The sequence below is a fragment of the Suricata suricatta genome, chromosome 2 (assembly GCF_006229205.1).
Source record: "Suricata suricatta isolate VVHF042 chromosome 2, meerkat_22Aug2017_6uvM2_HiC, whole genome shotgun sequence".
NCBI classification, from domain to species: domain Eukaryota; kingdom Metazoa; phylum Chordata; class Mammalia; order Carnivora; family Herpestidae; genus Suricata; species Suricata suricatta.
Genome location: NC_043701.1, coordinates 28,841,635 through 28,856,508, shown reverse-complemented (window position 1 = coordinate 28,856,508; position 14,874 = coordinate 28,841,635). Strand labels below are relative to the sequence as shown.

At 41.1% G+C, this 14,874-nt stretch overlaps 1 protein-coding gene across 1 annotated transcript; it reads left to right on the top strand.

The window, feature by feature from the left end:
* The first annotated feature begins 3,048 nt into the window (after positions 1-3,048).
* WNT16 (Wnt family member 16) lies at positions 3,049-14,333 on the top strand. The gene is made up of 4 exons (XM_029955707.1): positions 3,049-3,303; positions 3,487-3,728; positions 5,716-6,002; positions 12,801-14,333. The coding sequence occupies exons 1-4, from the start codon at positions 3,209-3,211 to the stop codon at positions 13,263-13,265; spliced, it is 1,089 nt and encodes a 362-aa protein (XP_029811567.1). The 5' UTR covers positions 3,049-3,208; the 3' UTR covers positions 13,266-14,333.
* Positions 14,334-14,874: the final 541 nt, after the last annotated feature.

The following is a 14,874-nucleotide window of genomic DNA, read 5'->3' as shown; positions in this document are numbered from 1 at the left end:
AACCCAGGAACCACAAGATCATGACCTGAGCTGAAGTTGGTCGCTTAACCGACTGAGCCACCCAGGCATCCCTAAAGTTCAACCATTTAAAAAGATTTCTGCAATTAAAAGAATTATTTTTAATTGAAACTCAGAAGTAAAAGTAGAACTGAAGATGCAGAATGGAGGCCAAAACACTCTAGCCTGTGTCACTCTGGAAACTGGGCCATCACTCAGGGCAATAACTAAGGCTTCCTCCTCCCAAGGTTACAAATCCACTAGCAAATGCAGTCCCTACCCCTCACCACACACACACACACACACACACACGCACGCACGCACGCACGCACATGCGCACTCACTCACGCACACGCACATTCATACCACCTCCCTCCCTCCAGCCGTATGGGAACACTAGTAGGCGATTCACATCTGAAAGAGAACCTTTTATAACCTTAAAGGTGAGAAAACTGAATGTTGAAATGAATTGCCTAAGAACATAACGGGCTGATTGGAGACTCAGTCACCCAACTCACCCGCCGCTCTCCCCACTGCTCCGCCCCGCCCTCAGAAACCAGACAGTGACAAGGAAGCAAGTGGCAGGATGTCTGTGTAGACGGACACCTGCCTCAGTGAGATCCACTAAAAGGCGACTCATCATGGGTTGTGTTTATCTTCAGAGGACAGACCAACTCTTCTGAAGGAGACACTTGTGAAGTGTGACGTGAAAAACCATGGGACACAAAAGAGGAATTTAGCCCCTGAGGCCCAGTGATGTGGGATTTAATCAGAAACAAAGCTGTGAATTAGGTTATGCAGCAGTAGACTGCGATGGAAAGAACAAGGCCTCTACAACAAGACTGATTTGTGACTCTGCTACTTCCTTGAGTGACCTTGAGCAAGCTCCAAATTCAGTTTTTAATCTATAAAATGAGTACCAATTCGAAAAGGTTGAAATTTTGTGTGGAAAGAGAGAGAGAAGAAAGAGACAGAGAGAGTAAGAGGCTGAATACAAGAGGCACTCATGAGGCTCGCCATGCATGTTTACAATGCCTGGCAAAAAAAGGGGGCGGGGCACTCAAATGTCTGTTCATTGAATGAAAAGTGTATTGCTTCAGCTCCACCAACTCCCGGAAATAAACTCCCTTTGCTTTAGAGGTATGGACAGAATATTCCCTAAGTTTTAATGCCCTTCCCTCCTGCATTCCCCCTGAAAAGGAAGTCACTTCTCTTATTTCATCATTTAGAGCACTTAGGTATGCGCTCAGGGCATTCCTCATCATGTTAATCTACTCAATAAATTCTCTTCAAAACCAAGATTTCATGCACTGGGCCCGATGGTGGGGATCCAGCAGAGCATGCTCCGTGATCCGCCTGGAGAGACTCACAGAATAAAGTGAGCTTGGATGAAGGCTCTGATTTTGAGAGAGGCCACTAGCCATTAGCCAAAATATGTCTGGATCAGTAACTACACCCTATCATCAACTTGACTTTCTAAAAATTACAATGTGGCTTTAGGACCTGGTACATAGCGTTCACTCAACAAAAATTTGTTGGATAAAGGCATGAATGGGATGGGATGGGAATTTCAGTGAGCTTTTATTGCTCTGGGCTGATGGAGGAGACACGCAGCAAACAAAACCCTTTATTTGAGGACAAAGCAAAGGAAAGCCGATCTTTTATCTGAGTAAGTTTGGATTTGGGCACCCACTAAGCTGGTGTGTCCACTCTGAGAATTCACTACCATTTCAGAAGTCCTCTGGGGAGCAGGTGACACTTCTGAGAAACATTGCATGTCACCAACTAGGTGAGGCAAGACTCTCAGATACCATACCTGAATATGTCCAGCTGCCTTCACAGATCTCCCAGAGATCCTCTGTCCTCAAAATCCCGGGTTAACTGCCATACAGTCTCTGGCTTCCCAACCCTCTTTGACTCCGTAATAGAGTATCTCACTGGACTGTATACTCTCCTTCATTGAAATCTCCATTTCTTTTGTTTTAGACTTGTCTCTGTGGCTGGTTTGTGAACTTGACGGAAGGGATATTGTCTATAAATTCCCACGGTACTGGACAAACATTAAGTGTTTAATAAGTAAATTTTTAAACTGTGTCTTCAATGTAGCCTTGTCCAAGGTCTCCGCGTGAGCCATAACACAGAGTGGCCATAAGGGTAAGGTCACCACCCTCATCTACTCTAGAGCTCCCCAGACACTCTCTCCACGTTCTCTGCCCTCTGTCTTCTGACAATGCTCTCAAAGACTGCAGAAAATAAGACACGCCAGGCAAACGAAATCACATAACACCACGTAAAAGTGGTAGATTAGATAGGAGGCCAGAAACTTCTCTTTCGCTAAAAATAAATGTCTAATCAAATGACGACGTCCTCAAGCCTGACAGCATTTCACCCATCTGAAGTCTCCTGACTCGTTGAGACCTCAAGCAGAGTGTTGAAAGGTCAACTTGTTTGGGACCAACTCTGAGTCAAAAAGATTACTCTCCTGTGAGGCCAAGGAGAGGAAAGAAACGGGGGCAGTGAGGTTTTCCAGCCACTCCACCCAGAGGGTAATTAATCCAAATGCGTGTGGGGTGGGTGGAACTCAATCATCTCCCCTTCGACCCACGTCTTCCCCCAGGGTTGCTGAGACAGAAGCGGCCCTAGCAGTCTAAGGGTTGAATCAATACCCCTCCCGCAGAGACACGCTTTTGGAAGACTGTGACAGGAGGAAAGGTCACGAACACACCCGGGTCTGGACGCGCTGTCCGGGAGCAGCGGGCCCGAGCGCCCCCCGCGGAGCCCGCTGGCAGCCAATGGAAGCTTGAGGTCCGGGGATGATGAGATGCGGGGCCGAGGCTGGGCCAATCAGGCTCCGGGCGCGGCCAGGGGGAGGAGATGGGAGGAGAGGCCGGGGGCGATGGAGGCAGCTACATCAACAGAAGTTTCTCACCTATTTCTGCGAGGGACGCTCCCGCACCTCTTGCACACCTCCAGCTCCGCGCGGGAGGAGGGCCCCAAGCTACTTTCTCCACCTCCTTTCACTGCTCCCTGCCAGCGAGGGGGAGGCTGCTGGGAGCCCCTACCACCGCTGGCCTTCTTTTTATGTTGTCTACAGGGAGAAAGAGGGCGAGGGACAACTTGGTGCTGGGGCACTGACCTCTGGCCTGGAGGGCCTCTGGGCAGAGACGACAGAAGTGGAGTGGCTGGGGCTGGGGGACTCCATGCTGGGGCCATGGACAGAGCGGCGCTCCTGGGACTGTCCCGCCTGTGCGCGCTGTGGGCAGCCCTGCTCGCGCTGTTCCCCTGCGGAGCCCAAGGAAATTGGATGTGAGTATGGGGGCAGCGTGGGGGTGGTGGCAAAAGGGGTGCCCGGCCTGGGCGAACTCTCAGCTGACGCGGGGGAGCAGGGCCGGGGCCCCTAGGGCGGATGACCCAGTATTTGGAGACACATCTGGGATTGGAGAGGAGAGCTGGGGAGCGGCTCACGCTGGGGGCGGCGGTGTCTTACAGGTGGTTGGGCATCGCCTCCTTTGGGGTTCCGGAGAAGCTGGGCTGCGCCAACTTGCCGCTGAACAGCCGCCAGAAGGAGCTGTGCAAGAGGAAGCCGTACCTGCTGCCGAGCATCGGAGAGGGCGCGCGGCTGGGCATTCAGGAGTGCAGGAGCCAGTTCAGACACGAGAGATGGAACTGCCTGGTCACCGCCGCCGCCCAGCCGGGCACCAGCCCCCTCTTTGGCTACGAGCTGAGCAGCGGTAAGTCCCGGACCCTCGGGGATGGCGCAGGATGGAGGGCGACGGCTCCTCCGAGTACAGTGAATAAAGGAGTGCTTTCGTGGTCCGTCGCTCTCTAAATCCCGAAAGAGGTCCGTTCGTGGACGAGAACGGGGTGGGGTGGGTGGGAGGGGTGGTGACGGAAACCAGGCCCGGGTGCAGGTGCGGTCCTGGAGGGGGTGACTCCCCAAGTCCAGAATGGGGCGCTGGGAGCTGTAGCTCTTCCTCCGTCCCGCGGCGCCTGGCGGGAGTTGCAGAAAAACTGACACTCCACCCCGCCGACCCTTCGGACCCCGTAGCGCCCCCCTACGTGGGTGACCAGCTGGAGAAACATGATGTCGGCAGCAGGGAATGCCGCTGCCGCATCTGCTTTGATTTAAGAGCTCCGCCGCGCACCGAGCCCTGGACAAGGGGCTAATTGCAGCGAAGCCCCGCGTTTGTTGGCACCGCGGAGCGCAGGGCAGACAGAATAATGGTGGTTGTAAAAGCGAATGTCCTGGACAACTTGACATGCGACTGCTTTGGCTCTCCCCTCTCCTTTCCTTTTATATCTTCCCTCCAGAGAGCACCCCCGCGGCGCGGGAAGCTGCAGTAAAACAAAGTTCCTCTTACACGTGCCCAGTGACTCTGTAGGGATAAGGGTTCAGGGAACCAGGATTGTTCTAGGAAATCAGCAGATTCAAAAAATTTTAGAACCTGGGCGCTGAAAGATTCGTTGTTATTTTTCACATTCATTTCCATTCTTCCTCCTCCTTTGACTCTTCTCCGCCCGGTCCCTATACAAGCACCGCCGCCTAAGTATTGCTTTGCCCCGCTGCGTTTTGGCCCGCACGCCCTTCCGAAGGAGCCCTGATTCCCCGCAGAAGAAAGAAGAAGGAAAAAGGGGGGGAAAGATGGAAGAAAAAAGAAGGAAGAAAGAGGAAGGGAGGAAGGAAGGAAGGAAGGAAGGAAGGAAGGAAGGAAGGAAGGAAGGAAGGAAGGAAGGAGAAGAAGAGGAGGAGGAGGAGGAGGAGGAGGAAGAATTAGAAGCAGAAAAGTTTTAGTTGCTGAAATTCAGGGGCATCAGCTGTTGAAAGGTTTATTGGACAACGGGCATGCAACTGTTTCTACTCCAATCTTAGTATCTCGTAAGAAAAAAAGGTCACCTTCTGAGTCTCTTTTGCCCATTTTACTAATGTTTTAATAGGACTTGAATTTTCAAAGATTTTAGCTCAATCTCTATTGCAGGTGTGCTAAATATATACTCAGTGGTTTTCTATAACAATTCTTTTTTTTCTTTGCTGGTGACTTTCATTGCTTTTAAGACTGTAGAAGGATTAGCTAACACTACGTAAAATATTTAACTGTTCTATATTAATATCAGTGATTGTTATTTATGATATCCTTGAAAAAGAAAAAGAGACCAGTCTTTGATGTGAAAGTAAACTGTAACATCTACTGATGGCTTTGGCCTTTGCTTAATTTTAATTTGCATTCTGATGTGTATTATTTATACAGACAAAAATCACACCAAAGTTTTCAGCTTGTGTTTTGTGAGAACACATTTGCAATGTAAAAATAAAGGTAACCTGGACTCTTTGGGCACTGTATTACCATTTACTGTATCCATGCAAAGGATTTTAAACTCAATGTGTACTTATTGAACTTTTATTGTCTATTAAACACTGAGCTAGGTGCTGGCATACGTTTCAAATTTTAAAAATAAACAGATGATTCTAATTGTCATGAGGGCAATTTATGCCATACAATACATAAGAATCCCCCCAAGTGGAATACTGAAAATTAATGTTGCTTTTTTATAAGACTAAAACAATACGAAATTGTCCTTTCTAAGTATGTACTCGTAAAGCATCCATTGAAAGCAATTGCAAAGTCACTTTCCTGCTAAGAGGTTAAGCAGGAGGCTTTGTTATGAACATAAACAGACAGAGGTATGACCTTTCATTCAGCAATTTATGTTTTATTCTAGGCACCAAGGAAACAGCCTTTATTTATGCTGTGATGGCTGCAGGCCTGGTGCATTCTGTGACCAGGTCATGCAGCGCAGGCAACATGACCGAGTGCTCCTGTGACACCACCTTGCAGAATGGCGGCTCAGCTAGTGAAGGCTGGCACTGGGGGGGCTGCTCCGACGATGTCCAGTATGGCATGTGGTTCAGCAGAAAGTTCCTAGATTCCCCCATCAGAAACACCACGGGAAAAGAAAACAAAGTACTGTTAGCAATGCACCTACACAACAATGAAGCCGGAAGGCAGGTATGTATCAGAAAATGGAATGCAATCTAGTGCCTTTCAATAACATTGGGATGTCACTCCTGAATGAATCTGTCCAAATGATTTTAAAACCATACACTGGCAGTCAAAGAAATATATATGTCACCTTTATGTATAATATATATGGGTGTTTATTGTATACATAAACAATATGTATGACTTCTACATCGATTTAGTTTAAGTTCTCCATCAGATAGGGGTTGAAATTTCTTATAGGAGGTATTGGTGATTTTATACTTTGTCTATTTGGAACACATTATAAGATAATAGATATGCACATGCTTTGGGTGATTTTGTTCCATCTGCTTAGTGATAGAGCCAGAATAAGATCTGTAGGATCTGCCTTTCTAATGGCACCAAATCAAATTCCGTCTTAAATATGACTTTTGATTACTTCTTTAAGTCTATTTTTAGTGGGCAATGGCTGCTAAACATCATGTGATCAGTTTCTCCATACTTTCTCCGGCAAACATTCTTGAATACATTAGAGAATACATACTCTTAACTAATATTTTAGTTATACAGAACTTTTTTAAAGAGAATTAATTATTTTATTATAAAGTGCTATAGATTCACTGTAAAAAACAATAAATGCAGATAAATGTAAAGAAGCTATAGATATATTACATGTATGGATACTTAAATATAAGCATCTTAAAGATTGAATTTAATCTTTATTAAATTTGAAGAACCACCATCTAGTTAACTTTTTTTTATAAATTCTGTGTTTCATATTAAGTATTCTTAAAATGGTATAAATTTGTAGCTTAATTTAACTTTGATATATTTATTTTAATGAATAGTTACACAATAAAGTTTGAGTTGTACAACATAGCTGAATTACTTGGCAATTCATAATGAATTTCCTGAAACAGTTAAAACTTTTTTATGAATATACATGTTCTATGTTGTAATAATCTCTTTATGACAGGAATATTAGCACATATCCTATATTATTGTAAATATATAATAACCTGTAAAGGACCCAAAGTAGTCCTTGCAATCTGCCACATTCTCCTGAAATAAATTAGAACAAGTTGCAGTATCTGTCAGAAATGTTTAGAGTATATGTTACATTTGTTTTACACTTTTGGAAACTGAATACATGGAACCCATTTAGAATAGGTACATGTTTCAGCCAGGTTTCTTTAGCTTTACTGGTTTATAATGCGAAAACAGAAGTCTCAATAAATGTTATCACCATGACAAATTCAAATTTGCATTTTTAATTCAATGTGATTATTGATTCAAAATAGAAAAATAGAAACTAGGAAAGTCAGTAAATAGCTAGGTATACTTTTCATATTTTTGTTCAGAAATTTTAAAATGTAATAAAAATATGAAAAGTCTACTGATGCCATAGTTATGCGCGTCTCTTCTTAAAGTTTTCCATGTAAAAAATTAAACGAATGAGGTTCTGCTTCAATTTAAACATTATCCGCTAAAGGATATTTAAAATTCTCTCACATATAAATATAAGAGGTCACATATACGTTTACATTTTTAATACATATTTTTTAAAACTCTAGAGTTAGGATGAGACACACATGAAGTCAAATTAATATCTTTTAAAAAACACAAATGAATATTGATTATCAATTTAGAGCTTAAATCTTCTTTAATCATTCTTTAAATAATTTTGTAGGGATTTTTAAAATTTCACTAGAAAACAAAACTTGGAAATTCATGTCATAATTAATTCCCTTGAATAAAGTTATCCCTAAACTTCTGAGAAACTCCGCAGTATTCTGTGTTTTTATTAGTATTATTAGGCAGGTATTTAGTGTTATTCTGTCTTGTGTGTTATTTCTAATTTTGTAGCAATATTTACCTCAGTAACTATTTGATCTTCAACTAGTATTTATATTCTGAGTTTATTAAAAACATACAACTATTTAGCATCAATTTTAATCCACTGTTTGTTGGCAAAAACCAATCTTCTCACATTACTGAGGTTTTTGCTATTATTCTAATCGTTTGGAAAATAATTCAGCGTATATATATATATATATATATATATATATATACACACACACACACACACACACACACACACACACACATATATATACAATTTGCATACATTTCAGAGTTTTCTCTACCAAGTCTTTTTGTTCCTCATTGGTCTAGATGGAGTCTTAAAATATTACAAAACATTACCTGAACTGGTGTTTTTGTTGGTCTGTTTTCATGAAATATCACAATTCAAAGCAATTTTGTATTTTTCTTTCCGCTGGCAGCCAAATCCCACCCCCATCCCCGCCCCCAACCACAGCCACCACCACCACAACAACAAAAACCAACCAGGTTTCCAGGCTATTATCTAATATGGAAGAACAATCAACTCCAATTTTAAGATTGGCAATCAGGATTTTAATCTAACAGGCATATTCTTCTGAGTAAAGTTCAAGGTCTGTATTCAATTGAGTTGATTTTCCTCGTCTCAAAATCCCAAACTCAAAATGTAGGAAAGCGTTCAGAGAAATGTGGGTACTGGCGCTTAGTAGTGCTGTGAGCAGGATAGATGATTTTCTAACCGCTGACCTTAAATACTCTGATTCCCACTTGGTTTCTGACACCATTCCTAAAGTTATGACTCCAAGAATAATGTTGCTGAATGGTGATTGGCTAACAGAATGATGTGATGTCTTCCAGGGGCAGAACTTCTGGGAATAATATGACTTGGAATATTTATGTGTATTTCTTTTGGTGTGCTTAAAATATTTCCATTCTTCCCATGTCCACCTCATAAACTTTTAAGTTTCCCTACCCCATAATTTGTTTTATGATGAGTAACTCAAAAAAGTGGGAAGGGCCCAACCCCAAATTTTCATTGACCTGTTTCAAGAATATTTATAAGTACTTGAACAACACATAAGTGTTTTGCTTTTTAGCAGGTTCAAATATATTTTTGGATCGAAAGAGACAAAGTGGGTCAGAGGAATAGGAATTCTACATATAACCATCCAACCTTATGTCACAGTTTTCCTAAAAACTTAACCAGATCCTCTGATAGTTGAAAAAATGAAATGTTCATAACAAAATGTTCCACAATAGTTTGGTTTGTTTGGTTTATTTTTTGTTTTGTTTTTGTTTTGTTTTTGGGTCATTTCTGTGAAGTTTGGATAAAGCAATATTCTGGAAAACAATCATTGCCTGCTGTGTTACCTCTGAATCAAAATTGTGGGACCAGTCCCTCCTTAGACCACTTCTTAAGCCGTTTCTATTTTTACATTAAGTATTAATGATACAGCTTTCCTATTTCACTTCATTAGAAGTTCATCAAACCAAAACTTAACACAAAGAGCCAGTAAATTAAATGCTACCCTCCTAATTGCTCTCCCCTAGTTGAAAATATCCACGAAAATGTGCACATCTGTTTGCAATAGTTAACAAAACATTCCTCTGTTAATATCGTTATAAACCTTAACAACTCAACTAGAGCAGAGAAAGGAATTTTCTCGTAACCACATACTACTCATACGAATGCTGTTCGCTTACTTTTCCTGTTAGCAGAAAATGGCTGCTATCACTACAGTTCAGAGCGGCTATTTGAGGTTAATTAAGAATCCCAGCTGAAAAGCTTCAGAATATACTTTTTTTGGTGAGTGTTCATGCCATTTCCTTAAATGTACTCCATTTTCCACTGTCATTTTTCTCTGTTCTACTAAAATTCTCTGCTGCATATACAGACTTTACATCATATATCACCAACTTTCCTTATGTAGATCAAGTGTCTTACCCATGCTCTTCATTTTTTTGTACACTTGAAATAATATGTAAGTACATGGTCATTAACTATCCACTGTGTGCAAGGCACTTCTTACTGTAAAACTACACCGAGTAAGATAATTTATGAAAAGGTCCTCTGAGAAGCACTAAGGTCTGCAGTTAAACCCGGTGTGTGTGTGTGTGTGTGTGTGTGTGTGTGTGTGTGTGTGTGTCTGTGATCTGCCTTGAAGTCTGCATTTCATCAAATTCTCCTAATGGTAATTACATTGCTTTATTTTAATCCCTATTAGTCTAAGTTTCTTCCTTAAGTGTTTTTTGGGGGGGCGGCTATAATCATTTAAATTTCATGACAAGTTATTGGAACTCTTCTCCTTGATGTTTATTTGTCTTTCTATCCTAGACTATATCTATCTCTATGTCATCTATATCTACTCATATATATATAATATATATGGCAAAATATATAATATGATAAAATACATGAAAAAATAAATAAAATATAAATATAAAATATACATATGATAAAAATACAACATGTATACTTACTGTTAAGGACAAAAGGATAATGGAATTGAAAGGCAGTCGAATCAAACTTAAAAATATCATCCCTAAAAAGTTAAAATTAACTTCAGGCATTTAAAAGATTCTAGTTTTCTATAGCAAGAAAATCTTCCCCCAATTTAGCAGGTGATATCAATAGATTTGAACATCAGTCTCTCTTTTTACCCTTCAAACCTGTTGTGGGGTGAGGAACTGGAAGAGAGCCCCGCAGGATCAAGACCGCTCCGTACTTGGACTCTCCTCCCGGCAGTGACTCCTTTGTTTGAGGTTTTCAGTCCTTCCTTCAGATGCAGAGCACCAACAGAGAATGAGTTAAAGCTGTTTGAGTGAGCTGGACTAACTATTCCTTGGGTATTTGGTGAGCATCTACTCTGTCCTCTATGCTTTGCAAATTGGCCACACCATACATGATGTCTGAACTGGTTAATGAAACAAAAAGTCTGCCCCTCAGTAAGGTCCTGGGCGAGAGGCAGCTTTAAATCACTAAGTGATGACTGTGAGGAATGTTGATCAGGTTTAAATACATAAACAGACATTCTTAGATTTTTGGCTTTCTTTGGACAATTTGTTTTGTTATTGCCTAGCATTAGCTGAGCTCTCTTTTTCTCATATCCTTCAAGCCCTTAAAATCAGAACAAAAGTAGGCAGATTGCATTAATTTGAACATTTATTTGCCTGGAGACATTTTAAAGAATGGGAGTCTTTGTGAATATGAAATGCCATACATTTAAACAAATAAGTTTGTGTGCCATATTTAATAAATTGCTTTCATATCAATGAAAGCTATCTTTTGCCTGAGTTAGTAAGAAATAAACATAGCTACTTGCTTCTCAGTTTTATGAATTCAAAAAGAGCATATGTGCCCTATTCCATAAAGGACAGCATTTAAATATTATTCTGTTTATTATTTTCAACACTAATAAGAAGTATCGAATACTGCACAAATCAATACCATATGCTTTCACTCAAGGCTTCTAATATTATAAATTGTCCGAAATAGTCCATTTCATGAGATAGTTCAGAAACTTTAATTTGTTCGGAAGCCTAACATTCCACAAACACGTCAGTGTCAGGTTTAGTATAAAGCCTGTCATTTTAGAGTCTTGATAAGAACAGTAAGTGGAATTTAAGCTGTGAGGTTTTTCCTTTCTTTGGTGAGATGACACACATAATTTCCAAGTTATTGAATGGGCAGATCAATTTCTCATTTTACCCAGCATGCTGACAGACCGTCAGCGCTACAGCTAGTGCCGGAGATTTATTAATCTGCTCTGCCGTCCTCTGGGGATGGAAGGAAGCTGTGTTAGCCAGCCTGCTGTGTAAGAGATTAGAACCCCCAAATTCTTGAAATCTCTCTATTGCTTTTGTACGGTGAGTCCCATTTAAAATTTTTTCCAACTCTTCCCAGACCTTCTTCTTCATGAAGGGAGAGGGAGTGTTTATTTAGACTTTAATGCATGTCAGGCAATGGGCTCTTACAGTTATATGTAATTTCATGTAATTCCTCAGGCTGAATAAACCAAACTCAGCACTTTGAGTTGAAAAATTATGTATATATTATCCCTTTTCTATGTTAGGATAGTGCTACTGATCCATCAAGAATAGGACATATGTTTTGAATTAATTTTCCAGAATAGGGGAAGAATTTGCTGGGAGCAACCACACTCTCCAGCCCCTTCTCCTTTTGACCAATTTAAGTTGATTAGTCAGGGTTTCTCATGCGGTCTGTGACCAGAGGATAACACGGTCCCCCAAGCCCGCATGAACGTAACGGACTTTTACAGTGATCCAACCCGAGAACTCTCAATCCATAGATCTCATGCTTGGATGCCCGTTAGAGTCTTCTGAGCAGCCTTGTGGATGTGCCGCTGCCTGGACCCCGCGTTGGCCAAGTAAGTCAGAATCTCAGTGATCAGTGCATTGGTTATTTGCAACGTTCCACGGATGCCTTATGCACTTTTGAGTCCAGGACGGCTGCCCTATCAGTGCTTCTCAAAATTTACTGTGCATACGAGTCACCTGAGAATCTCATTAAAATGCAGTTCCTGATTCTGTGGGACTGGAGTGGGGCCAGAGAATCTGCATTTCTCACAAGTGATGTCAGTGCTGCTGGTCCATGAACCACACTCTGCGTAGCAACGTGCTGAATGGTATCAGGAAGCTGAGGCATGCATGAACATCCTCTCACACCCAAAATTAAACAAACAAACAGAAAAATACAAATAAAAGTAGTTTCGCTTGGTTGTCTCAGGAAATCCCTGATAATGATATTAGCGTGGTCCACTACTTTAGACTTGGACCTGTTTGCTCTGCAGGGTCAGGAGAACACAAAGCACTGGAACCCTGAAGCAGTTGTAAAGCTCCTTCATGTTCAAAACTATTGTTTTTACATGACGAAACAGACCCAGAAAGTGAGGTCAGCTGTGCTTCTGTTACTGTGTAAAACACTTCACGAATGAGACTTAACGCAATTACTGTTGGTTTCAGGCCGTCGCCAAGTTGATGTCAGTAGACTGCCGCTGCCACGGAGTGTCGGGCTCTTGTGCTGTGAAAACGTGCTGGAAAACTATGTCTTCTTTTGAAAAGATTGGCCATTTGTTGAAGGATAAATATGAAAACAGTGTTCAAATCTCAGACAAAATAAAGAGGAAAATGCGCAGGAGAGAAAAAGATCAGAGGAAAATACCCATCCGCAAAGATGATCTGCTCTACATTAATAAGTCTCCCAATTACTGTGTCGAGGATAAGAAACTAGGGATCCCAGGAACACAGGGCCGCGAGTGCAACCGCACGTCAGAGGGCGCGGACGGCTGCAGCCTCCTGTGTTGTGGCCGGGGCTACAACACGCACGTGGTCAGGCACGTGGAGAGGTGCGAGTGCAAGTTCATCTGGTGTTGCTACGTGCGCTGCAGGAGGTGTGAAAGCATGACTGACGTCCACACTTGCAAGTAGCCCCTCCCTCCAGCCCTGGGAGACACTCCTCAGTGACAAACAAGGGAGTGTCATCCAGAGGGTGCCCCTGCCCCGGAAGTCCCAGGCCCTTGGGCCTCTGGCAGAGCTCCCTTTACCCGATTGATGTCCAATCACACACTGAGCATGTGGATGTTGGGGGATGCCAAAGCTGACAAGGTTTGGGTTCATCTTTTGGTGGTCTGAAAATACATATTGACCTACCAGGGAGATAATCTGTCTCCTGAACAAGAAAGAACAGGAAGGAGCCTTCATGCGGGGAGACCTTGGCCATGCTCAGGATAAGATCCTTGACTATGGAACTCAATAGTGGTGGTTTTAATATTAGACCTTTTTAAAAAACGCATCTTACAGCAGCAAGGAACAGTAAACACAATCTCATTTATTTTCTCAGTATTTTAGATGAAGAAATCATACCGTGCATAGAAACAGAAGGTGAAAAGTTAACAGGAGCGGAAGGTGCTTACTTACCCTCTCATGCATTTCAAAAGGAGGGCAATTAAAAAAAGTTTTCATAACTGATACAGTATCCCTAAAATGTGTTTGCTAGAGATGTTTAGAGACAAAAGGGAAGGATCTAAACAGAACATAAAATGTATGATTTGGATTTTAAGTGCCTTTTAACTAGGAGAGTTTATCTAGAAAAATCTCAGTGAGATATACAGCATTCTTTTATCTTTGGCTTTATTCTTTAATAGTAGAAGTTTCTACTTTAAAATCTCAGCTCTGAAAGAGAAGGATCTTGAAAGCATGTGGGAAAATTAAAAGTAAAAACATAAAGTGCTTTCATACATTGTAAGGGAAATCAACCTTTAAATGAGTAAGACAGTATTTTGTACAGTATTTTGCTAAAAATGTTATATATTTTGTAAATACAGTATTTAAGTTATATGATGATATGTATTAAAACTTAAGACATTTATTGCCAAAGTGCAAGAGCTAAGGCAATAAAATTATCTCAGAAATAAGATTAGCTTCTGTTTCTTTTCAGACTATTAACTCTGACTTTTTTTAAACATTGAAAAAGAAGTTAATTGAGCAGTTAGTTATATGGATGTGTTTTTCTTGTCAAAATGACAGTTTTACATGTTATAGATTAAAATATGCTGCAAGATATTGAGAGTTGTGTTATTTCAGCAGATTAGTTGAACTCTGCTTTTATTGGTTATGTTTAACTTGTTAGGCTATTATAATAAATTATGCAGTAAAAGTGTTAACTGGATAAAAGAATCTAAATCAAAACAATGATCAATTTGTGTATTTGATATCCTGGATATTTATTATATTGTATGCAATGCTGCACTTCCATGTGAATGTTGAATGGTCTATCTAAGTTTAGTATTCATGCATGTATAATTCATCATACTTTACAAGTTCCCGGTAAAAATTACAGGGCTCTATTTAAGGCTGTGTTTTAATCTAGATGCTTATGTTTTTTTTTTTATAAATTGTTAACTATTTCAGTATTCTATAGGAAAAGACTTCTAACTTCAGGAAGGACAAAGAAAGAATAGTCTTTTTCTAATAATAAGCTAAAGAAATGTTTCCTCGTCCATAAGTCTCATCCTATTTCCTTTCAATCTTATTTCCC

Excerpts from the sequence above, each read along its gene's own strand:
- WNT16 (XM_029955707.1), top strand. The coding sequence starts at position 3,209 with ATGGACAGAGCGGCGCTCCTGGGACTGTCCCGCCTGTGCGCGCTGTGG. Across the intron at positions 3,304-3,486 it reads GGAGCCCAAGGAAATTGGAT|GTGGTTGGGCATCGCCTCCT; the intron begins GTGAGTATGGGG and ends GGTGTCTTACAG. Across the intron at positions 6,003-12,800 it reads ACAATGAAGCCGGAAGGCAG|GCCGTCGCCAAGTTGATGTC; the intron begins GTATGTATCAGA and ends TGTTGGTTTCAG.